The sequence below is a fragment of the Natrix helvetica genome (assembly GCF_964273705.1).
Source record: "Natrix helvetica genome assembly, chromosome: 7".
Taxonomy (NCBI): Eukaryota; Metazoa; Chordata; class Lepidosauria; order Squamata; family Natricidae; genus Natrix; species Natrix helvetica.
This window is the reverse complement of record NC_138558.1, coordinates 42,514,505-42,540,415: the sequence shown is the minus strand read 5'-3', so window position 1 is coordinate 42,540,415 and position 25,911 is coordinate 42,514,505. Positions and strand designations below refer to the sequence as shown.

At 38.1% G+C, this 25,911-nt stretch overlaps 1 protein-coding gene across 1 annotated transcript; it reads left to right on the top strand.

Annotated features, from left to right (window-relative positions):
• Positions 1–689: 689 nt before the first annotated feature.
• On the top strand, positions 690–25,911 carry ASAH1 (N-acylsphingosine amidohydrolase 1). The gene is made up of 14 exons (XM_081959575.1): positions 690–857; positions 7,069–7,115; positions 8,270–8,360; positions 9,110–9,196; positions 11,481–11,559; positions 12,886–12,960; positions 13,434–13,479; positions 14,727–14,871; positions 16,523–16,577; positions 16,766–16,847; positions 20,239–20,370; positions 21,642–21,765; positions 24,074–24,130; positions 24,687–25,911. The coding sequence occupies exons 1-14, from the start codon at positions 792–794 to the stop codon at positions 24,774–24,776; spliced, it is 1,176 nt and encodes a 391-aa protein (XP_081815701.1). The 5' UTR covers positions 690–791; the 3' UTR covers positions 24,777–25,911.

Genomic DNA, 25,911 nt, shown 5'->3' with positions numbered 1-25,911 from the left:
TATTAATTTAATGAATAAAATATATGGTGGTTGGGAGTTAAAAACAATTTGATAGCACATAATCAATCAAGTATTCACTACACGATCTTGATTTTTAAAGCATTAAGTTTGAAAGCCATACTCCATGTTCTATCATATTTTGCTGAAAATAATTTGGGTGCTCAGCCCCCTCCCACTCTAATGCATCTACTCTCTGCTTAACAAACTAATCCCCCTTGGGCAATCACTCTTGATCTTCCTCTCTTCTCTAAAATACTCTTTCCAACATCTCCTCTTTTCTCATCGCAAATCAACTATCACTTTTATGCTTGCATCATGATTTTTATTATTGTATATATCCGTCTGGTTTCTACAGGGTTCCTCCCCAAGCAAGACTCTTGCTTGAAAGCACATCCTCTTGTAATTTGTATTCCTGGTGAATTTGGAATATTTGAATCCCTTGGATGGGTTAAAATGAAAATTGAAGGTGCTTTTTTTTTTTGCAATGGGAAAATGGTCTTCCATAAGTGTTGTAAACTATTCATGGCTTCTTTGGATTGAACGCTGGTTTTAAAATACAGCTAGGTAATCTCACCTAGCAGGAAGAAGGGAACGGTTCCATCCCCCCACTTTTCGGCTGAATGGTACGTTCCGAGTCAAAGTCGCTTCCCTCCCGAACTGTTTGGTAAATTCCGAGCAGCGAGTCATATGAAGGAGCGGCTGCCCCGGGTGGAAATCACGTGACGGAGCAGCCTTTTTTTAACCTCCTGAACTGCGGCGGGAGCAATTGGATTTGATCAGCTGGAAGGACGATGCGCGGCTGGGTCTTCGTAGCGGTGGTGGCCGCGACTGTGCTGGCCGTGGGAGCCTTGGATCCGGTGAGTTCCGAGGAGAGCTCCCCTCTTCCCTCTCTGCTTCTCAAGCCCTGGACGGCTCTTCCTTCCTAAATAGCGAGAAGGGAGCTTAGTCTGTTGCGGGGCTGGAGTGGGAAACGAGAAGCGAAGGGGAAACTCTCGAAAGCCCCGCCGTGTGAATTCGATTGGGGCAAGAGAGAAAGGGGGAAAGGGGCTGGTACTGGCTCGGCTCGGCCGTCCGGCTCCAGGGTGGAAAGTAGGCGAAAGTTCTGCGCTGTAAGGACTTTTCTGTTGTTGCTACTGGTTGCTGTGTATCGCGCAACAGAAATTATGTCACTTTAGGAGTTGAAGCAAACCCTAGAAGAACTAGAGTTCTAAGAAAGAAAACATCAATACATTTAAAAAGTCCAGAGATGGTAGATTTGTTCCAGAATTATGCAAACTTAAGAAAGACCCCGTGAAATTGGGGGGGGGGGGAGATGCAGTTGATTGCAGTCATTACTGTCAGGTGGGAGGGGGGGTCCGCTATGACCCAGCCAACTTGTCAGAGCCAACTCTGGCCTGGTTTTAAAAAAAAAAGTATTTAGTGCAGGGGTGTCCAAACTTGGGAACTTTAAGACTTGTGGACTTCAACTCCCAGAATTCCCCAGCCAGCCATGCTGGCTGGGGAATTCTGGGAGTTGAAGTCCACAAGTCTTAAAGTTCTCAAGTTTGGACACCCCTGATTTAGTGTGAGTACATTTAACACCAGGAGATCCCACACCTTTGGATTAGATTGAAAAATTGTTTGGGGGGGGGAGTTCTGAAAAAAGACACTGGAGAAACTATTACAATGTTGTAATCAGAAAAATAACATTGAGCTTCCCTAGCCAAAAATTGTGAGGAACTGAAAACTCAGCTGATGCTTTTTCTAGATAGGAAAGCAGGTTATAGTTCAAGTAAAGGGTTGGAAAAATAAGATCCCATTTTATAAGAGAGTTGGAGAAAACAAGCTTATTCCATACATTAGAGGCAGGATATAGCGGCTTGATGGTCCTTAAATAAGGCAGGGTAACCTTTGCTTCCAGTGAAGATGGCCATTTCTTGTTTTTCCTGGCGAAGGAGTTGTAGGTCAACAGATCTGAAGAATGTCAAGAGATGTTGAGAAAGGCTGTACTAAGAAGTCTTTAAAGTTTTAGTCAAAAGATGGACCTTGTTAGTCAGATTGATTTCTTCCTAATTTTCAGTTGACTGGCAAAAAAGGATTGGGCTGAAGGAGAAACAAATTTATAGTAACCTCAAGCTTAGGTAGACTGCAGGTTGCTTCTCAGTCTTTAGAAATATTAAAATATGAATTTATATAAATGTAAAAGACTCTCATGCAAGACAGTCTTCTCAAACACCAAATTAAACAGTATTTAGTAGTAACGTTCTACCCACCAACCTGAACTATTTGCCCATTTAGTTCAGTGACTATCCTCATATTCTAACAGTAGATTTCACTTTAAACTTTCTGTTTTACTCAGTCCTGCAGAGAAACTGAAACATTACTTCTCTGCCTGATTGTATGGTTGCAAGAGAGAACTCCCTTTGCATGTATCTTGTTCATAAATACAGTATTTATTGGGATTATATGCCATCAACCAAGTTAGATTAGCTTTCATCTTTTAAAAATGTTTATGGCTTTTTCCAATCCATGCTGGCAAAATTCTTCTTTTAGCTTTTTGTACCTTTTTCCTGATTTTGCTCTCTCATCTTAAATTATTCAGATGTCCAGTGCTTGTTCGGATCCCTAATTGCGTTTAAGCATTTATTTTTAGCCCAATTTTGTTTCTAAAGTTTTCATGAGCTATTTTACTTGTAGCCCATACAAAGATATTCGTTATTTGAATATTTTTTCTTCTATTTTATTTTTTACATTCTTACAAATTATTTCTAATTACGGTGTGTGAAAGTTCTAACATGTTCAGAGAGAATAACAATTAAACTTGCAGTGATTTTATGATTCATAAAATTCCTGTTTCTTTTATCTTTCTGATAATATTGTCAGAATGGTTCTGGCAGTAACATTTTGGCTTGAAATACCAACATATTAATGGCCCATGTGGGGATATATGATAGTACTCCATGTGCCCATTTTCAGGGATATGCAACTGCAATTTTTCTTATTTTATTTCCTGGCAGATCAGGGGAATTGGGACGGGAGTGTAGTGAAGTTTTAATAAAGAGTAGTTTAATGAAGGGTTTTGTGGCTTGCTTGCTTGTACTTAAGAACAGAGGAACAAAGGATCATATCTCAATTCAGGAAGCAAACATATAGTCTTCCCTACACATACCAAAGCTATGTAGCCTTAATATTTCACAAAACCAGAGTATATAATTAGGAACTGGAACTTCAGATTTAATGAGTTTGTACAGTGGAACCTTGGGTCATGAACGCTTCTGACGATGACCAAATCGGGTACCGACCAAAAAGTCCGCTAAATGTTTCACTCTGTTCACAAACACATCCTCCTGTGGTGATCAATCACAGCCGCAGCTATTTCCCTTTTTTTTGTGCACGCACACACAGTCTTGCTTCTAGTCATGACCAAATCAGGTGCCAACTGAAGTCCTGGAACAGATTGCAGTCATGACCAGAGGCTCCACTGTACTTTTCTGGATGCATCTTTGATCTTGCTGCATTTCTCTCTCTGCATATTTTAGAAATATGAAACTACCTTGATTAATAATTCATTTCCTTGCATGTTCTGATTTGAGATGCCTTTCTCTTATAAATACAAATACATTCCAACATACTTAGAATATTACTTTATCTGCCTATTGCTTGCTTACCTGACCTTTCTTTCTGTTTTATATTCATTAATATTTAATTCCTTGAATAAATACAATATAGAGTTTTGCTTACCTGTAAGGAATGATATATAAAAGATACATGAGCTAAATATAAAATGATATACAATTAGAGATGTCCCTGCTACAAATTGCTTGTCTTTTAGAAAGTAGACGCCAAACTCCATTCCACAGATGTAATCTAGTTTCTGGCAGCCGATTATAGTCTCGTGTAAAGTGCCTCTCCTTTCTTTCCAAGGCCGCCTTTCTTTCCTATTATTTGCTGCAAAATCATGTTTGCAAAAGCTAAAGCTGGTATGCCTGCAAACATAGCTCTATCTTGGCCATCATCACCACCATGATGGTGGAAGATATATGGTCCCCACAAATGATAAGAACTGTGCATGATGATTTTCTGACTGGATCCCTTGTAAGGCATACCTGCTGGAAATGAGAGGGGAAGAAAACAACTGGGACATTTCTTGCCCCAAAATAAATGCTACTTTACAGATGCACAATGTTTTAAGGAAGAATTTACTGTACCACTATCTCCAGTTCTGGTTTTATTCCCCTTTTTATGTTGTTACTCCTGCAATTTTGAAGCAACAACTGCTTTGTAGTCTTTTTAATAAACATGTATGTTACCCTTGCCATATGAGATGCCCTGTTCATGCAGAGTTTCTCAACGTTGTTAAATTCCCATCCTTAATATATTCTTAGGTGCAGCACCGGAAACTAAATTTTTGCATTTCTGCTAATGAATATCATTGAAGTAGGTTATGGAATGGGAAGATTACTACACTACTATTTAATACTGAGTTGCATAGAAAGTTGTACTTCACTGCCTTTTCAGGTTTCTTAAGCCTATAGAGACAAGATGCCCGGGGCTAATTTTCTTTACCCACAGAAGTTAAAACTTCTTTCATATCAAATGAAGATTCCTTTATTTGATTTGATTTTTAAATGTTTACTGGGTTGTCTGAAAAAAATCCAAGCCTGAACTGTTGTCACCATTGTGTCTATTTTAGTTGCATAATCTAGTTGATTGATATTTCTCAAGACCTATGATTTTGGCTTCTCCGTGGATTTAGAGGTACACATGTTATCAGCAACATAATATTTTTGTGAATGTGATCTACGTAATATTGCATTTTATACTGGGTTCATTCTAATTTCCACTGCCACATTTCTATATTTTTGTAAATGAAGTTGATGAAAACATTGAATGAATTTAATGTACATTTGAGGAGGACAAATATTCTGACTAAATGCAGTCAAAGAGGAATTTATTTAATATGGGTCTTTGCACAGCTTCATTCATGGAAAGTTGTTATCTTCTCCTGCCAGATATTTGACATCAGGTTGTATTAACACTTGGCAAGCCAAGAAAACATTCTAGGAAATTATACAAAGTAGAATCCCAGAATAAAAGGATAAATATATGCGCCCCAGGATAATGTTGCAGGATCCAATCTGAGTCTGTCACTGGGGCCAACGATTTATTCTTCCAAGTTTTTATGCAGTGCTGTAATCCCTCAAAGTAGAACCTGTTTTTGTTTAACTGGCAATAATGTAGATATCTCACTAAATCATGTATAAATTAGCCTTATTCTATTTAACATAGTATCCTAATTAACACGATGCCTTAACTACCTTATTGCTAGAGATTTTATATCATAGAAATGAAGGAAATCTTTAATAACTTGAAGCCTGGAAAGGACTAGATTAGTGGATAATCTAGAGATCTAGGCTAGATATGTTTATAGAAATTTCTAAATAATTACAAGATCTAAATATCTTTTTCAATAACTGCAGTCCACTCAAAAAAAGCTTCACTACAATCTACTATGATATTAAGGTGAACTCATTTTCTCACCTATAAACTGAACTTGTACTCTCATCAATGCAACTTTGTGTTCTCACATATACATTAATACTGTGATGGCAAACCTATAGCATGCATGCTGGAAGTGGCACGTAGAGTCATCTTTCCAGGCACGCCAGCCATCCCCCATTGCTCTTCTGGGTTCCGGCACGTACATGCGCACCGGCCAGCTGGCCTTTGCATGCATGGGAGCCCAGAAAGCAGGAGAGCAGCTCCCAGGAGCACATGTGTACGCTGGGAAGCTGAGCATCCAGTTTCCAGCATGCACATGAGCTGGTCTTCGCGCACGCAAGCCTGCCAGAAACCGGAAGACCAGGAAACTGGCACGCATGCGTGTGCCAGAAACACATGTACATGTTGGGAACTAGAAGCTTCTCTTCCGGTTTCTGGTGCTCCCACATGCACATGGCACTCGGTGCCGAAAAGGTTCACCAAAATTGCATGAATGTATGGAGCTAATCCATCAAGTCAACTCTTGTTAGATAAGTCTGCTTCTTCATAAATGGAAAGATTAAAGACATATTTAATTTATACTTCATATTTTTTTAACTGCTCATCTTCCTCAGAGAGGGACTTTTGGAAATTACTCTGACGAGTCTGATACTCTCACTTTTTATTGAGGTTGGATCATAGAAATTCCAGATTTCACATTATTGAAAATTTCATGGATGTATGTTTTTAACACAAATATTCAAAAACATAAACACTGATTTAGTGGGCACAAGCTAATTTATAAGGATCATCTTTAAAGTGAGTAGCACTGTTGCAATAATTATTCTAACAAACCATAATGTTGACATAAAACAATTCTAACATAGTCCAAAAAGAAAGGTTATCTTTTGATTTTACATTTTGTAATTTATATTAATTTTAGTTATGCCTAATGTTAGGGAACACTTGTTAATTTTTCAGAAAATTCTAGGACAAGCTAATGATCCTAGTTTTAGAAAAAAATACCAAAACCTATTGGTTAAACAAGAAGAGCCCGTTGGCTCCAGAAGATTTGTACTTCTATATTTATTTTACTAGCTAGCAAATGATTGTGGTAGTTGGGAAGCTATAATTGTTTGTCCCTGTTTAAACTACTTCTTAGTCTCCAACCCAGATAAACTGAGAGCTCTTCTTAATTTATAACCAAAATAGCTTGTTTGTAATCCTCTCTTCAACTACTAAAGGTCAGAAAGGAAAACTTTCAGAACTTCAGATGTCTCCAGTGTCTGCATTAGTAGTTGTTTCAATGGTGTTTCTGAATTAGCGCACCACATCCTACAGTAAAAAGCTTTCCAACTTTATAACTTCCAATATACATCATGCTTTTCTGTAATTAAAGGCGTATGCACCAACCAGGAGCAGTTTTGCAACACAAAGTAAAATACGCTGATGGCTACATGACTTAATTCTTGCACTGTGTGTAGGATTGAACCTTCACTTCCTTTTTTCCTATTACAACAGGAGAAAGTGCAAGGACTCTGTAAATGTTTTGTATTTCATCTATATAAAAAAGCAGCTTCTTAAAAAAGGCTTTTATTTTATTTCCAGTTTGCTGAAGAATGCAGAATACATGAATATCCTCCAAATGGACCAACGTATGTAACTTACTAACAACTCTTCTGAAATTTGCAGATGTAAAGAGAACCTGGTTTAATTAGATAAGAATTTCGAATTGTTTGTACTCTATCAAAATTATACTACAAAAAAAAAAAAAACTACAAATTATATTACAAAGAAAATTAGGATCATCTTGTATTGTCTAATAAACATACCTGATAAAGGTAGTCCTTGACTTACAACCAGTTGCTTAGCAACTGTTTGATGTTCCAACAGCCCTTCCCCATCTGCGGATCATGTGATCATGTTTTGGATTCTTGGGAACTGGCACATGTTTGTGGTTGTTTGCAGAGTCCTATGGTAATGTGTCCACAACTTACAATGTTTTTGGCCAGAAATTGGTGTTTATTTTCAGTTTCTGGCAAAAAAATATCCATTGTGGACAATGGATTCACTTAATGACTATGGTGATTCACTTAGACCAGGGGTGTCCAAACTTGGGAACTTTAAGACTTGTGGACTTCAACTCCCAGAATTCCCCAGCCAGCCATGCTGGCTGGGGAATTCTGGGAGTTGAAGTCCACAAGTCTTAAAGTTCCCAAGTTTGGACACCCCTGACTTAGACACTCTAAAAAGGTAAAAAGATCGGGCATGATCACATGATGACCCACTTAACAGCACAACTTAACAACTATATATCTGGAATACATGTGATGGTGGGGTTAGAACAGGGGTGAAATCCAGTAGGTTCTGACAGGTTCTGGAGAACCAGTAGCAGAAATTTTGAGTAGTTTGGAGAACCAGCAAATGACACCTCTGGCTGGCCCCAGAGTGGGGTGGAGATGGAGATTTTGCAGTATCCTTCCCCTGCCATGCCCACCAAGCCATGCCCCCAAAAGAAGTAGTTAAAAAAAAATGAATTCCACCACTGGGTTAGAGAGTAGTTCTTGTTAATTCTCTTTAGAAATAATAAAAAGTTTCTCAAGACAGAAAACAATATTTGCCTGTTTCAATAAATATTAGGGAAATAAGTCCAAGTTTCATATAAGATACACCTGTCTTAAATATTGGTGAATTAAAACTAGACAGCTAAAATAATAAGGACAATAGTGTAAGAAATAATAGATTGGAAGTTAGCAGTTTATATGTAACAGTTTCATTCAGAAATTTATGGAAATTCATTGTTTTTCAGGTATAAAGGAACAATTCCTGAATATGTCATAAATCTTGACCTGCCACCAAGTGAGAGATGGGTCCAGGTGGTACGTGACAAAAAAAATGAGGTAAGGAACATAGCAGAAAGAATAAAGTATCTTTGTCTTTCTGAGAGAGTGATGATTTAATTAATTTGAATTATCATCACTACTATCCATACTATTAAAAATGCCCCCCCCCCCCCAAATTAGGTGAAAAGCTGTACAATGTTTTTGCCCATTGAAGTCAAGCCATTTGATAAATTGGCAGTTAGGATAAGTAATCTACAATGTCCTTCTCCATTTTTGGTCCAGTCAAGAGCCTGTAAGCTAGTGATTCTGGATATTCACTATATCTGCAGGTCGTCCTGTGGAAACAATTATAAGGGAGTTTGTCTTCCTCAGTTATCCAGAGTAACATTGTAACATATGTAATTGAAATCCAAATGAATTTCCTGAGTAGTTGATTCTGTAGAATGAGAGTCTGCAAGTGGAATAAGTTGCTAAAGTTGGCCTCATCACAATGTGGCAAGATAGGCATGAATAAGTATGACCAGGTAGAAGCAATATAGGTGCCTTCCTACATCAACCCTTGCACCCTTCATTGTCACTTTCCAGGTTGAAATGAGGCAGAGAAGGAGTGAATAGATTTCCACTTCAAAGCTTTTTTTACTCACCCAAAATGAAGGTTTAAAGTGCCTATGTAAGAATAACTCAGCAGTTTTGCAAATTGTTATACATTATTTATTGCACTTATTTATAATGTTTGATATATTTCCATCTTGCGTTCCATTCCACTGACATGGGTTAATCTCTTGTCTTTTCTTACATTCTTCTAGTTAAAGATCGTAATCAAGACTATTAAAGATATTGTATTGACATTCATCCCTAATGAGAAATTTGTAGCATCAATGGAGTCAAAAATAGTGAGTATATTTTCTATGTTCAATTTGGGGAAGAAATTAAACCAAGTGTAGCATTCTACCTACTGCTTATGAACGAATGAGACCAGCAGATGGAGACTTATTAATAATTATATATGTCACCTGCTATTTTAGAATATAATCTCAACCAGTAAGTATAGTGCCTCTTCCTCCCAAAATAAGACTACTTTTCCAAGCAATCTAATGATTTTTAATTAGCACAGTAGATTTTCCATACTGTATCAGAGTACAAGTCTCATTAGTAACCCAAATTTGCTAACTCTTGTTTGGAACATAAAGGAATAATCCGGTCTGATTATCTATTGGCGCATTATACCAACTAACAATAGTGGTACCAGATTTCATTGTTCATTGAGCCAACCTAGAGTAGCCATACAGAGTAGTCTGGGCATGTTCTATACAACAAAGTGGATCTTTTTCTAACTGTGGCACAAAACCGAAACTTATTTGTGGACAATTTCATTGATGAACTGTACATTATGATGCAATCCAAAAAGAGGGTTTTTTGCAGAGGGAACAGGAAAATAGATGTAGGAAAATGTAGGAAAAAACTAAAACATTTTTTTTCATATTGCATAAACATTATATACCTGAAAATGTTAATGTCATTCAGTATTTTAATATGGATTCTCTTATTGGATTCTCCTGCTTCTATTGGTTTCAGTACAACTTACTCTGGCATTAGAAGGAATTGTCTATTTGTTTCATTTTAAAACATGAGATTTAATTATTTGATGATCTCATGCATTATCACTACTGTACTCCCAGCATGTTCAGTGTTATGGGAGTTAATATAATAACGGGTAATTAAAATAGCAATAACACTTAGACTTATATACCGCTTCACTGTACTTTACAATACTCTCTAAGTGGTTTACAGAAAATCAGCATATGGCTCCCAACCATATGAGTCCACATTTTGCTGATCTTGGAAAGATGGAAGGCTGAGTCAACCTTGAGCCAGTCAGGATCGAAGGAATCGAACCCCTGGCAATGTGAGCAGAGTTGGCTTGCAGTACTGCATTCTAACCACTGTGCCAAGATAATGAAGGAGAACAGAAAAGGGAAACAGAAACTTGACAAGCCCAATATCAGTTTTAAACTGCATGCTTAAAGTCATTTTGCTCTACATACTTAGCCATCATAAATCATTCTCTTCCATTTTCCTACTGTGACATTTTCTTTTCAAACAGAGGGTTCTTACTAAAGCAGTGCAATATGTTACTTTATAAAATAATACTTTAAGATACTACTTTATTGGTTTGAGATGGCCTTCAACCAACTTGCTGGATTCAGAGAAAAAGACAGAATTGTGTAGAATTTAGAACTTTCAGCAGTTTTGGTTTCCTTAGAAATAAAATATTCTCATATTTCTTTGGTTGACTTGTTCTTGAAAGTTCATAGTCAAATCATTGTCTTCAATTGTAGTTTTATTTTTCCTGTTCGTTATCCTTATGTGAACATTTTTCAGTGATTCAGACATTGCAGTCAATGAAATAACAATAAAAGAAGGATTGTATTGGAGTTTATACTTTTTCAGCAATTTCAGCTATTCTGAAGTACAACAGTGTTAGTCTTTTTCTTTCAAAGAAGAGAGAGAAGGGGAGGGAGGGATGGGAGAGAGAGAGAGAGAGAGAATAATTGCAGTACTTCTACGAATGAAATGAACTGAAATTATATGAGTGGTTCCTTAGACCAGGGGTGTCCAAACTTGGGAACTTTTAAGACTTGTGGACTTCAATTCCCAGAATTCCCCAGCCAGCTCTGCTGGCTGGGGAATTCTGGGAGTTGAAGTCCACAAGTCTTAAAGTTCCCAAGTTTGGACACCCCTGCCTTAGACTTTCTTACGCTGGAATAGGCTATCTTTTCATGGGTGGCAGTTGTGCTTAACTTTCAGAATGATCCAAGGGCTGCAGTAGGCAGGCAGAAGTACATTAGCGTGGAAAAAGATTACAGATATGGCAAGGGATAGTATTTTTTATAATGTTTGGTGAGTGGATTGAGGAGGGACTCATTGGTTTGTGTTACGTGTATTTTAGCTTAGAGTACAATGTTTAGATTTCTTGCCTGAACCTGTGAGAAAATACATGTGTAGTTTTATCACTAGAATAGCAGCTGCAGAAAAAGATATTCAGGAGCCAGAGGATGACTACTGCATATTACCCTGAGTGAAATAATTAGTGCTTAAAAAATAAAGTTGATTTTTTTTAGCATACGTCGTTATAATTTGCCAAATCTGACTAACTAATTTATGGTTTCCTTTTAGGGTTGGTTATGCTCTACCCTTCCCTATCCTTTCAATGAAGAAATAAAAGGCATTGCGTCTGCTATTGATGCTCCTTTAGGTAATTTCCATATTCCTGTAATATTTGACTTTCAAAAATATAGGTTCCTTTGTTGCCTCATTTTAGCTACTCCAGTAGCTAAGGTTCGGTGCTGAGGTTCCAGTAAGGGTATGGAACTTCAGTGCCCAGGTGTACAATCTGCAGGTGTACAATCTCTAGTGAGCAGCGATGGCGAACCTTTTTTGGCTCACGTGCCATAAGTGGGAGCGCAGGGGGGTAGTGTGTGGGCATGCCGCGCCCATAATGCAATGTGCGACACCCCCCAGTGCGCATGCGTGCACTATAGGCGCTCCCCTCCATTTTGTGCATGCTTTTTTTGCCCTCCCCAGGCTCCAGAGGCTTTGTAGGAGCCTGGGGAGGGTGAAAACAGCCTTCCCCACCCCCCCGGAAGCCCTCCGGAGGCTTGAGGGACCTTCAGGACGCTTCCCTGAAACCTCCGGAGTAGTCAAAATGAACCACCGAGCAAACTGGAAGTGACTTCCAGTTTGCTTGGAGGGTCGTTTTGAGCGCTCCGAAGGCTTGAGGGACCTTCAGGATGCTTCCCTGAAGCCTCCGGAGCAATCAAAACGACCCTCCGAGCAAACTGGAAGTCCGTTCCCGAACTTTTTTGCACTCCGGAGGCTTCAGGGAAGCTCATGAAGCCTCCGGGGGGGAGGCTCTTTTCGCCCTCCCCAGGCTCCTATAAAGGCTTTGGAGCCTGGGGAGGGCGAAAAATGGCTTTAAAAAGGGTGAACTCAGGTGGCCAGCGCACACATGTCCTGACAAATGGCTCCGCGTGCCACCTGTGGCACGCGTGCTGTAGGTTCGCCATCACTGTACTAGAGAATAGGCATAAAACCAGATAATTAATTCAAATGAAGAAATGCTAAATCCATTAATTACTTCCATTAAAAATCAGTCAACAAACACTAGGTGGAATCTCAAGTGTGCATTGTATTTTCTCTAATTTTCATGCAAGGAGCATAATGTTTAAAGCAAGATTTAACTTCATGTATTGGTCTATCTGATCTCCTTTGCCCTGTAACCTTTTCCTTGTTTTTCAGAAATTGCAAAATTGTTTATTTTATAATTCAGAAAGGCATGCTAGAAAATGTATGCAAATGCAAATAAGGTTAGATAAGAAAGCTTATAAATTCATTTCATAGGCAGCTAAATACTGTGTGAGATAGATCTTATGTAGCTTCTAATGAGTCTCAAACTAAGAGAAAGGATTAGCACACTGGGATTAGTGTTGCCAGATTATATTTCTTTCTTTGGTTTGTACACATCGTCTAAATGTTTTATTGACAATTCAATAATCTCTGCTCGTTCTCTCCCGCTATGTAGGTGATGTTGTTGTGTTCAACATCTTCTATGAGATCTTCACGGTGTGCACATCCATAATAGCTGAAGACAAAACAGGTAGGCAATGCATAGCTATTGTGATTCATTTGAGAATGCAATCCCAGAACGTATGGAGCACCACTTGAAACACCATCGGCATTGACAAAATCACAACCAGTTATTTGTAAAAGCCACCATACTTTTTTCAGTGCCATTGTAACTTCAAACATTCACGAAATGGATGGTTGTAATTTGAGGATTACCTGTACTAAGGCAATAAGGCCTGGTACTGTGCCTTGGCCTAGGGCCCAAGGGGTGTGAAGGGTCTCATCTCCTGGTTGTGTTAACAACCATCAATAGTGATACCTCCCTCAGCAGCTATGTATTTTAATTTCTGTACTTATGAGGAGAATTTGTTTTTAACTTATTTTAATGTATGCTGCCCCCAGAATTATTTGTTGAGATAGTTGCCCATCACAATTGAGTAAATACATAACAATTAAACATCTCTTCTCTTCAAATTTGTTTTCTTTGTTTTCCTTTTCAATCAGGAAAGTTATACCATGCTAGAAATCTTGATTTTGGACTGTTTCTTGGGTATGTAATAGCTGCAAGATTATTATACTTCTTTTTGAATGTTAGTATTATTTGAGTCTTCAGCATAGTGATGTTTTCCATTTTTCTTTAAGGCCGTGTCTTATTGAAATTACTTGACAATGCATATTAAATCTTCCATTTACATATGAACTGAAATTGAGGGTTAGTTTGTATATTAGGTCCTACATATTACCTAGAATTTGATATCTATTAGCAAAAATATCAGTGCAGGTATTTGCAATTTCAAGGATGCTAGAAGCAAGGGTAATCAATTTATACATCTATTTAATGCTAGGTATAAAACTAAAAGGTCACTATAGTTTTTACAGTATTTCCTGCCTGCGTATGTAAGTTTTATCTTTTAATCTGTAATGCATTGTCATCCTGTTTTGTTTTGATCCTAATAATTGATAAGGTACTAGGGAGTCCTGATCTTTCTTAACAGGGTTAGCCAAAGCTTTATGTTCTACATAGCATAGAATATTTTTAAGATTTAATGCTTGGTATAAAATTCAGTGGGTGTTAATGAAAAACAAGTCTGAATGGGATGAGGAAGCTGACAATGTATGCAAATTTTTCCATTAACTATTAAGACAGATATTACACTTGACTAGTAGAGAAAAGAAAGCGACGCACACAGGCTGTCCTACATAGTAATTTTTGACAAACTGGACAAGTTGTTGAATATATTATATTGATATAAACCCATTCAAAATATGATGGTTAGATGGCTAGCTTAAAGATGATGGTTAGAGTGACATATTAAGACTACGGAGATGTAGGTTCAAATCTTAATTCAGGCAAGAAGATAATTGGTTATGTAGACCAATCACAATCTCCCAGTTAAATTTCGGATAGGAGAAAATTGGATCCTCTATAAGTAACTTTGAATGCATTATTTAGAAGAAATATTCTTCTGTGATATTTCCAAATTAAGATTTATAGATCAGCCTGTTGTGAAGATTGACAAGGGGTGATATTATATCCCTTGTTCTCATAAAGAAACATGGAGTGAAGCCAGCAAATATTGACTGATTTAGATCTTGAGATTTAGCCTTTGAGAGAAGAAAACTCCAATTTTCATAGCTTTCACCAAAAGGTGAAGCTCATGTAGTTCTTTCTAAGTGAGCAGCACATAGATTACTGAATAATTAGTTTTTTCTATTGAATGAAGCTGCCCAAAAGGAGTCCATTTAGTTTTGTATATATATTTATTTCTTATATTTAATTTTCTTTCTCCCATGTAGATGGGATGTACAGAATAGTTCCTGGGATACAACGCAGAAGCTGAAGCCATTAATGGTATCATTGGATTTTCAGAAAAACAATAAAACAGTATTTAAATCTGCAAATTTTGCTGGCTATGTAGGAATGGTATCTGGAGTTAAACAAGTAAGTGTCCATGTATCTGTCTATCGATCTATATAGTGTAAATGGCATTCTGATTTTAATAGTACAGAAAGTTCATAATTTATTACTCTCAACCTGAACATATTTAAACTCAGGTGGGCAGGTAGTTTCTCTTTTTTGTGACTAACAGTTGAAGCAAAGCATAAAGTGTGTAAACTTTCACAATCTGAAAAAAAAGTCTGCTCTTATTTTTCCCATTGATTTATTGCAACATATATAAAAATCAATCATTTTACCTTTCGTGCTCGAGTTCTGCAAATGTGACAGAGCAAATCAGACCAAATACTACATGACTGGAGAGATGAGATTAATTTTGGCCTAAAACGTTCTTGCATTGTATTTTTTGTTACATTCATGAGGTGTATTTAGTTGACAGATTGACTAGGAAATGAAATTTGTATCCTGCAAGTTTCTACAATCCTGGCTGCCACTGGAAGTGCTTCATGCACAAAGTCTGAGGAGAAAAGAAAATAGGCCCACTTAACTTAAATGTTCTACAAATTTGTTTGCTTCAGGTTGATGTTCTACAGTTTGGGCAGTGAGATGGAAAAATGGTTCAATTGTTGACTATTCCTCTAAATGTCAAGCTTCCTCCAAATTCATTTTTCTTATTGAATCAGAAACACCCTTCTCTGTTCTGAAGGATTATTTACATGAGCAATTTTGAAAGAAACATGAAAATTTCAATTTATCTCTTTTCTCTGCTCTGGTAATCTTGTCTTGCTCAGCTAGTGTAACAAATCTCAGTATAGTTGACAGTGAGTTAATGGAACCACCATCATTTTGCAGCCCCTGTGAAGGCACTATGAGCCTCAAGCATCTGACTGTCCTCTGTCATCAGAATTTCTAACTGGGTTCACACAGTTTATTGCTTCAAGTTTATTGATGTCTTGGGATTGGCAGTTCTTTGAACTTGTAAACAATAACTTTGGATTTTGTGCAGATGAGCCAATTTTAGCTTACTAGTGATCCAATATTAAACAAGATACGATTAATTTAACATACGTGAATCATGTGAATCCAGTGATGCTGTTGCACATAAACATATAATAAATATCTTAAGGCATAATTTGCTTATTTAAGCAACCCTCATTGTCTGAGTTTATGCAATTTGCTAAGTCAAATTGATTTACAATTCATGAAGGCTGGTGTCATTGTAAACAAGCATCTACACTATTTAATCCATTGTGTGAAAAGCTATATACATAAGCATGGTGATCTGTGGTTTGTTTAATTGTGCCTTATTGCATAATTTATAATTGATTGGGTTTGCACATCATTGCAAGTCAGAACTCATTGCTTATGGTCACAAGGAGGGATTCAACATTTTATTCCAAATCAAAGAATCACGCAATCATTTAAAGCAGGGGTGCCCAATCTTGACAATTTTAAGATCTGTGGACTTTAATTCCCAGAATTGGCTGAGTCTTAACATTATTGATGTCGGACACCCCTGATTTAAAGTGATTTATTAAAAGAATCAAAGTGTATGTAAATAATGGAGCCCACTGTAAAAGGAAGTCTGCTAGTCATATTGGACTCCTTTATGGAAGAATCTTTATTAGATATCATAATATTACAAATGAATTTACTTTATTCAAATAATAGTTGCATTAATTGGCTTCTGTTTTAGGGGATATTTACATTAACCATGAATGAGAGATTCAGTCTTGATGGAGGTTACATTGGTGAGTATCCCTAATGAACTCTTCTTGTCTAAAGAGAAAATATCAAGAGAGAGTAATTTTATTAAAAACTGAATCCTAAATCCCTCAGATTATCAATTATGTCTGATGTCAGGATTGCAGAGAAATAGCATTAAGATTCAAACGATGAGGTATAATTGAATAGAATCAATGCTCTGAATCTTTTCCAGGAGTCTTTGAGTGGCTTATTGGCAAGAGGGATGGTTGGTGGATGAGTTTTCTCACCAGAGCTGTGTTAGAAAACAGCACAAGGTAACATGTCAGATGCTTCAGCAGTTCAAGATAATTCATTGTTTTGTAACTGCTGTAGACAAAAACTTTTATTTTATTTTCCTGCCTGCACTCTTTTCCACTTCTTTTGTCTTTCTTTTTAAATTTCATTCTGTATAATTTCATGCTTATTTTTTATTTATGTGAAAATCTTTTATAAAAGTTATTCTAAAGTTGCTTAAGCAGTTAAGCAGCAGGTGTGACTTTATATTGGGGTTGCAAACTAATGCAGGTTTTTTCCATTTCATTTCATTTCATTTATTGGATTTGTCAACCGCTCCCTCTCCCCAAGGGGACTCGGGGCGGTGTACAGACAGAATAAAAAACATTATATACAACAATTACAAAACCCCATAAAAACAAATTAAACACAAGTCTGTACAATAGTGCAAAAATTAATTAGTGATTAAAACCAAATTAAAATACCCCAAAATTTAAAATAACCGGCCAGGAGAGTCAAGGGATTAGATCATAATTGTGATTGGGCCAGGCCTACTAATTGGAACAGGTGGGTCTTGAGTTTCTTACGGAAGGAGCGTATATATTTCTATAAAGTTCTTGTTAATCATGTGAGTTTTCACAATCAACTTTCATCAAAAAAAAATGGGACAGGCACACAAGATATGTTGTGAATCATTTTATTTATGTAGATAATGATTGATTATTAACAATTTTTTCAATTCCCAGCAATTCCCAGCAACCATATAAATAGATGTTCTCCATGACAGTCTATCCCTAACTTAATATTTCAGGTTGCATTCATCAGCACTATAACGAAATCCGTCAAGCTTGCTGCTAGTCTTCCTAGATTTCTCTTTCTTCCCATCTTTTCAAGCATTAGCATTGTCTCCAAAGAGCTATGTCTTCCCATAATGTGTCCAAAGTAGGATAATTTGATAGTTCAGTCACTTTGATAATTTTATTTTCAATTCTAAGACTGGTTGTTCTACCTGTTGTCATATAAAATTCTACCTTTACATATAATTTTAGTCTCATTTGCTTGACTTTTATTGCTAGAGCTTACAGATCTTTTTGGCTATCAAGGTTGTGTAATCAACATAGCACAGGTTATTAAAGTTTGCTCTTCCAATTTTAAAGTCACATTCTTCTTCTTCCAATCCAGCTCCCCTTAATAGATAATTCAGTACAGTGATACCTCGGTACTCATCGTTAATTGGTTCCAGGAGGCGCAATGTGTACCAAAAATGATAAATGATTTTTCCCATAAGAAATAATGAAGTGAGTCACAAGGCAGTTGACACTAACAAGTTCTGGCTTTTGAGTTGAGTACCAAACAATAATGAGTATCAGGACAAAAATTTTTGGGCAAAATGTGTTGCATACCAAATTCAATAAGTTTCAAAGCAGTTGAGTACCAAGGTGCCACTATATATAGGTTGGATAAATAAGGGGAAAGTTAAACTTTAATCTAAGTGATATTAGAACAACCGCGGACCTCCGCTCCTTCCATAAGAAGCTCAAAACCCACCTGTTTAATCTAGCCGGCTTGGCTTAATTCCAGCTCTCCCACCTCAGTCTGTATTTTTAAATTTCACGGGTTGGTCTTAGGCTAAGTTTTTAATTTTTATAAATTTGTACAGGGGTTTAAAGTTTAATCCGATTTTAACTATATTTATGATTATTTGTATGATTTTTAATTTGGTACCTGTACACCTCCCCGAGTCCCTTCGGGGAGAGGGGGCGGTCTAGAAATCAAATCAAATAAATAAATAAATAAACTCCTTTGCCAACTTGGAGCCAGTTTGTTTCATTGTGCTCTGTCTGAACTGTGGTTTCCTGACCTGTATATAGTGTAAGTTTCTTGTGAGAACAATCAGATGTTCTGGGATTCCCATTTTTCTGAACACATTCCACAATGTAATGTGAATAACACAGTAAAAGGTCCATTTATAATCAATGAAGCACATAGCATCTTCTTTTTCATATTCTTTGGCTTTTGCTCTTGGTTCTCACTTCAATCATCAATGATATCTTGTGTTCTTCAGCTTTTTCTAAAGCAGTGTTTCTCAAACTTGGCGACTTTAAGTCCTGTGGACTTCAACTCCCAGAATCCCCCAGCCAGCATAGCTGGCTGGGGAATTCTGGGAGTTGAAGTCCACAGGACTTAAAGTCGCCAAGTTTGAGAAACACTGTTCTAAAGCCTGTTTGGACATCCGGCACCTCTTTTTCAATGAAGGACTATAATTGGGTGATCCTAAGCATTATTTTGTTAACATGATGAATGTAGCTATCTTCTGCATTGATTTATTTTTAGGACAATAGTGAATACAGCTGACACATCCTGGTTGGCTTGAGTCCTATTTTCTGACTTATACACAATCACAAGCTGATCTTGTGATCAAATTCTATTTTTCCTTTTTATTCTGATTGATCTTCATTGCTGCCGCTGAATAGCAATATAATTGTTCATCATACAGGAAAGAAAGAATAGAAGCAAAATCACTCCATGCACACGGAGAAATGTATGACTAGTGTTTTCTTTGTCTTTCTTTTTTTGTTTCCACTATAATTTTCCACCAGTGAGGCTAAAACCGATTTCGTTGTATTTCTTTTGTACAATGACAATGAAGACTATACTAATAGGAGAAATCATACTTCCCATTATTTAATTGGCAGCCAAAGAGTCACGTTAGAGGCACATTAGGTCACAGGAGCTCTAGTAGTAGATGGACTAAAGGAAGTGTTACAAAGAGTATCTATTATTTGTATCCCTTGTGGCTTTCTTAGCATCAGTTGCCATGGTTCTAATCCTTCTTAAATTAGCCATACTGTAACTACAGCCTCCAGATACATAGAACTGCCATTCTTAGACCTGACACTGAGAATGGCTAATATTTCTGGGAGATACTAAGTTTGGTAAAGCTACTTGGAAGTTTTTCAGTATCTCTTTGCTTCTTGCCTGTTTTCTTAGGAACAATGCAATGAAACTTGTCTTTCCCCTTTCTTTGTCTTTTGCAGTAGACCAATATGTCTCCATCCATCATTTTTTTTATTCTTATACACTGCTCTTTATGGTATATTCCCAAACTGGTCAGAGGTTATTAGATCCTTGGGTATAGGCATCTCTTCTCTCTCCACTGCCCCAAATCATGCTACTGAAACTTACAAATACTAATGACTGAGATAACTTTCCCATTAATTTTTGCTGAGAAAACCAAGAGAAGGCCCATTAAATACCCCCTTCCATAGTCTCATGACGGCTGAAAATAATAGGGTAGCACACACAGCCTCCACAAACATATTTCCTATTCTTGCTGTATACAAAGCATTTTGAAAGACTACCTTTTGTTTAAAATGTGCATGTCACACCTACTCCCTGTAATCACTGCATTGTTTCTCTTGTTGCATATAGTTATGAAGATGCAAAGGATAAATTGGCCAACACAAAGCTGCTGGCTCCAGCTTACTTCATACTAGGAGGAAAAACATTGGATGAGGGTTGCATTATTACACGTTCTCGAACTGCTGCTTTAAACATTAAGAAGTAAGTATGATCATTGTTCTGAACACACACACACACCTGACGCCTGTGAATAAACCAGAACACAGGCTTGGCTGTTTGCCACTGTTTAATTACTGAGATAATGAATCCTTTGGCTGAGGGCCCAGACAACTCACGTTCAATAGAGTAGCTCTGCAGCAACCCAGATAATTCAAATGAAGCAACGCAGGTAGTCCAAACGAATAGACACAGCTAGAATACACAGATAGATTTCTTAACTACTAATTCGAACGGTTGTTTCCTGCAAATGTCCCCTCCCAACGCTTCACCTATGATCTCTCTTGGGAGGGGCCAATCCACAATCACCTGTGCTTTATCATCTACCTACGGAGTTGCTGCTTCCGTTTCTCAGCCCTTCTCAATCTAGCATCAGGGACAAACTGCCTTTGATCCTCCGCACTGCTCCATGCCCCTGGTGGCCAACCAGCCTCTCTGGTCCCTGCTCTGAGTCTGAACCCTGCACAGGGTCCTCCACATCGTCCAGGGCAGACTCATATGGTTCCTCGCTATCTGAGTCCATCAGTAGCTCAACTGGATCCTGCTGGGCCACAACAGGTCACTAAGGAAAATATCACTGTTGCCTATAATAGCTTGTGTTAAAACAGCCATGTTGATACTTATAATATAATACAGGTGGTTTTAGCCAGTTTTTGCATTTAGAATGAGTACAGTAACAGAGTTGGAAGGGACCTAGTCCAACCCCCTCCCTAGACAGGAAACCCTAAACCACTTCAGACACATGGTTATCTAATGTCTTCTTAAAAACTTCCAGTGTTGGAACATTGACAACTTCTGGAGGCAAGTTGTTCCACTGATTAATTGTTCTAACTGTCAGGAAATTTCTCCTTAGTTCTAAGTTGCTTTTCTCCTTGATTAGCTTCCACCCATTGCTTCTTGTCCTGCCCTTGGGTGCCTTGGAGAATAGTTTGACTCCCTCTTTTTTGTGGCAACCCCTGAGATATTGGAACACTGCTATCATGTCTCCCCTAGTCCTTCTTTCTATTAAACTAGACATACCCAGTTCCTGCAACCATTCTTCATGTGTTTTAGCCACCAGTCATTTTTTTTTCAATCTCAAACAGATGTGCTTTAATAGCTTTAACAGTTTTCTTTTTACGAAGAGGTGTTTCTAACTTTATGAGAGATCTGTTTGGAATGCACTTTTAAGAAATAGCTTGAATTTAGCCTAATGTTTTAGAAATATTGGGTCATAACTTTGGTAGAAAATGCTAATATTTATCTTTTATTTCAAGTTTGGACGCAAAGAACGGCAACTGGTTTGTTGTAGAAACCAATTATGACCCCTGGAAGGCACCGCTTATTATAGATGACCGGAGACACCCTGCAATGAATTGCTTGAATAAAACGGGTCAAGAGGTAATGCTGTGTAATATGAAGGATAAACTATGCAGAGAACTACAGACATTAATTTGATTCTCTATGCAAGCGGGTATCAAGATGGAACTTAGAAGTACCGTTAAAAGAACAGCTGAAAGTTATAACAGTTATTCCATATAGTTAACAAATGTAGCCCAACATAACCATATTTGAGAATTCATATTTGCACTAAATCAAAGGATGGCTTTTATTTTACTTATAGATCATAGTTTATAGCAGCGATGGCGAACCTTTTTTGGCTCGCGTGCCACAAGTGGGGGGAGCGCAGGGGGGTCATGTGCAGGCGTGCCGCACCCATAATGCAATGCGCGACTCCCAGTGCGAATGCTCGCACAACAGGTGCCACCCCCCCCCATTTTTACATGCTTTTTTCACCCTCCTCAGGCTCCAGAGGCTTTATAGGAGCCTGGGGAGGGCGAAAAGAGCCTCCCCCACCCCCCCGGAGGCCCTCCGGAGGCTTCAGGGACCATCCGGAGGCTTCAGGGACCGTCTGGAGGCTTCCCTGATGCCTTTGGAGCACTCAAAATGACCCTCCGAGCAAACCGGAAGTGACAGTCACTTCTGGTTTGCTCGGAGGGTCATTTTAAGCGTTCCGAAGGATTCAGGGAAGCCTCTGGATGGTCCCTGAAGCCTCCGGAGGGCCTCTGGGGCGCGGGGGAGGATCTTTTCACCCTCCCCAGGCTCCTATAAAGTCTTTGGAGCCTGGGGAGGGCGAAAAAATGGCTTTTAAAAACGGTGAATTCAGCTGGCCAGTGCGCGCTTTTGCGGAATGGCTGAACTTCTGAAACATGCAAGGGACAAAAGGGTTAGAAAGGAAAGGAAGTTTTTTAAAACCACTAATTTAACTAGCCATATCTATTACAAGACTGAGTCTTGTGTTAGCCAGGGATAGTTCTTGTCTTGTTTAACAAATAATTAGTCTCTTCTATGAATGCAAACAATATGTTTAATGGAAATATTGTATTTTTTGGAGTATAAGACGCACCAAGGTTTTGAAGAGGCAATTTTTTTAAAAAAAAGTAGGTAGGTAGATAGAGGGATAGAGAGAAAGAAAGAAAGAAAGAAAGAAGGAGGAAGGAAGGAAGGAAGGAAGGAAGGAAGGAAGGAAGGAAGGAAGGAAGGAAGGAAGGAAGGAAGGAAAGAAAGAAAGAAAATACAGTAGGTAGGTAGGTAGAGAGGGAGGTGGGTAGATAAATAGATAGATAGAGAGAGAGAGAGAGAGAGAGAGAGAGAGAGAGAGAGAGAGAAATACAGTAGGTAGGTAGGGAGAGAGTGTAGGTAGGTAGGTAGGTAGGTAGAAGGATAGAGAGAGAGAAATACAGTAGATAGGGAGAGAGAGAGTAGGTAGATAGATAGAGGGATAGAGAGAGAAATACAGTAGGTAGATAGGGAGAGAGAGAGTAGGTAGGTAGGTAGGTAGATGTTTCCAGATGTATTTATCCATGTGCTGGAGGAGGAAATCACTGACAAACCTTAAGACTTTGTTTCTGCTGGCACAGGACTTGATCAATGTAATTCTCATCAGTTAAAGAGCTTTCCAAAAGGAAAAAAAAGTTTTTGCACTCTGCAAACCTCTGAAAAATGACCCGTTTTTTGCAAAAATGGACCCCCTTTGTTTCAAATAAAAGGCATGAATAGCCTTGGGGGGGGGCTTGCAGAGTGCTCCGGGGGGGGCAAAAACGATTTAAAAAACGGCCCATTTTCGCGAAAAACTGTTTTTTTGTCAAAAAAAATTGCATGCATAGCCTTATGGAGGCTTATAGAGTGCTGCTGGGGACTAGGGGTGGGGGGCAAAAAATGATCAATGTTTTGCTCATTTCTGCCGTCCACAGCCCCCAGGAGCTCTCTGAAAGCCTCCATAAGGGTATGCACGGCCATTTTGGTGAGGGGGGGGCTTCGGGAGGCAAAAAATGCTGTATTCAATGTATACGACGCACCCAGATTTTCAGCCTCTTTTTTGAGGAAAAAAGGTGCATCTTATACTCTGAAAAATACGGTAATTTTCATTCTAAAATGGAAATAATTTTCATTCTAAAATTTAGTTAAAATACTTTGAGTTTGACTGACATAATAAAAGAGTCACAAGCCTAGAGTTATTTGTTTAATTCTACAGCTGGCAGGGTAGCAACATCTCAGAGTAAATTCTTGACTCGGCAAATCATTTAGGGTGGACACTTGTTGCTGAGATCGGATATTGGTTAATGGTATTCTGTACTACAGCTGCTCTAATGATTAAAATAGAATTTTTAATTATTGGTTTCAATCTTTACTCTTCTTTCCCTAACAGAAAATTGAATTATCAGGTTTATATAATGTTCTCTCCACAAAGCCTATACTCAACAAGGTAACTTTTCTTTATTTTACTTTTATTTATACCTCACCTTTATTTTTTTATAAACAAGTCTAGGTGACGAACATATCTAATAGTCCTCCTCCTCCTTCCCCCACCCCCCCAGCAACAACTCTGAGGTGAGTTGGGCTGAGGGAGAGTGATTGGCCAAAGTCACCTACAAGTTTGACACCCCTGGTCTTAGCACATTATCTGTTTTTTGAATTAGTGTAAGCTTATGTAATGGCAAGCAAATCTTCATAGTTTTTCTGAAGATTTTAACTCAAAATGGTTCTAGGCCAGGGATACAGTTTCTTTTTATAAAGTAAAAACTAAGCATTAAACTGGACTTTTGACTGTAAATAACTGTGGCCTGAAAATTGGGGCTTTGTTCTATTGCGGCAAAGATCCATTTAAAGTTTTACTTATCTTACTAACAGACATATGATAAAGCACAACAGCCCTAATGTAGCAAAATCATTGAAAGGAAAGGGTTATTATTTTGAAAATCATTTGCTTTTATCATATTGGCAAACTGACATTTTTATATGAAACTTTCCCCCTTATTTAGTTGACAGTCTCAACCACACTTCTAGAAGTTTCTGAAGGCCACATAGAGACTTATCTGAGGGATTGTCCAGACCCCTGCAGTCCCTGGTGAGGGCCACTCAGCCTCCAGAATACAACTCGTGGAAGAGGATCCCTTGCTGAGTGAACAATGGCAGAGGTTTTCCATTGCCAAGAACCTCTTCGTCTTCAGTGTGTCTCCAGAGAAACCTGGATTTAAGTGCTTGCAATTCAGCCAGCAAAATTAACCCAGTCTGCTTTCCAAATGTATACTTTTCATTGTATGAACCTTAAACAGGGTTTGGGGCTTCTGCTTCTTCCTCCTTAAACCTCAGTTGATCCTTGGTTAGGCACAGTGTTACTAGAGAATTTCTTAGGGCAAGTACCTTATTGCAGTTTGCCCTATGTATCTTCATTCAGGAGTTAAGTCCCATTGTATTTGGTATGCAAGGTGTGTTTTAGACAGGTGTGTGTGGGATACAATTTTAGGAAATGATGACAGTTTGAGCTGGTATTGTTCAATTCTTTGAAAGAACTCAGTGCTTCCCTTCTTCTTTGGCTGCCACCTACTTTGATACATCAATGTGTATTCCCACCCTGAAATAATATTCTGGAGTTCTTACCACCTGTGCACCTACAGACTTCCACCTACTTCCAGGAGGAGAGAGCCATGAGAAAACCCAGCCCTGCCTCAGAGGAACAGCGTGGCACTCCTCTAGTTAGCAAACATGCCTGGAGCTTTCCAAGGTGTTGCCTCTGACATTCTTCAGAGGTTCCCAATTAGTCTGCACCTATAATTGTTTTTCATCTGCAGCCATAAATTTTTGCATATGCACAAACTAGTTGCATATCTTTAAGTAGTTATTATGAGTGAAGCCATGTTGCTGTTTCCATAAAATATTAATTGGCTAAGAGGGCAGATGAATAGGAATTTTTGGGCAGTCTGGTGAGGCCAACCACGCCCCTTGCTCTCTCTCACTGCAGTGTGACTTCCAGTTGGATAAGTAGAGTAGAAAGAGTGTCAGGTTGAGGCATATCAGTAAGTACAGCATGGTGGGTTCCAGTGCACTGTCTCAGACTTGGTATATTTTTAGTGATACTACTTGTTAAAATATAGAATCACTACCCCAGGATCACAACAAACTGAATGTTTCAGTTCTGTTAATTGAAATAAAAAATGTAACATTAATATGTACTTGAAAATTTTGTAATTAAAAAAATAAATTACA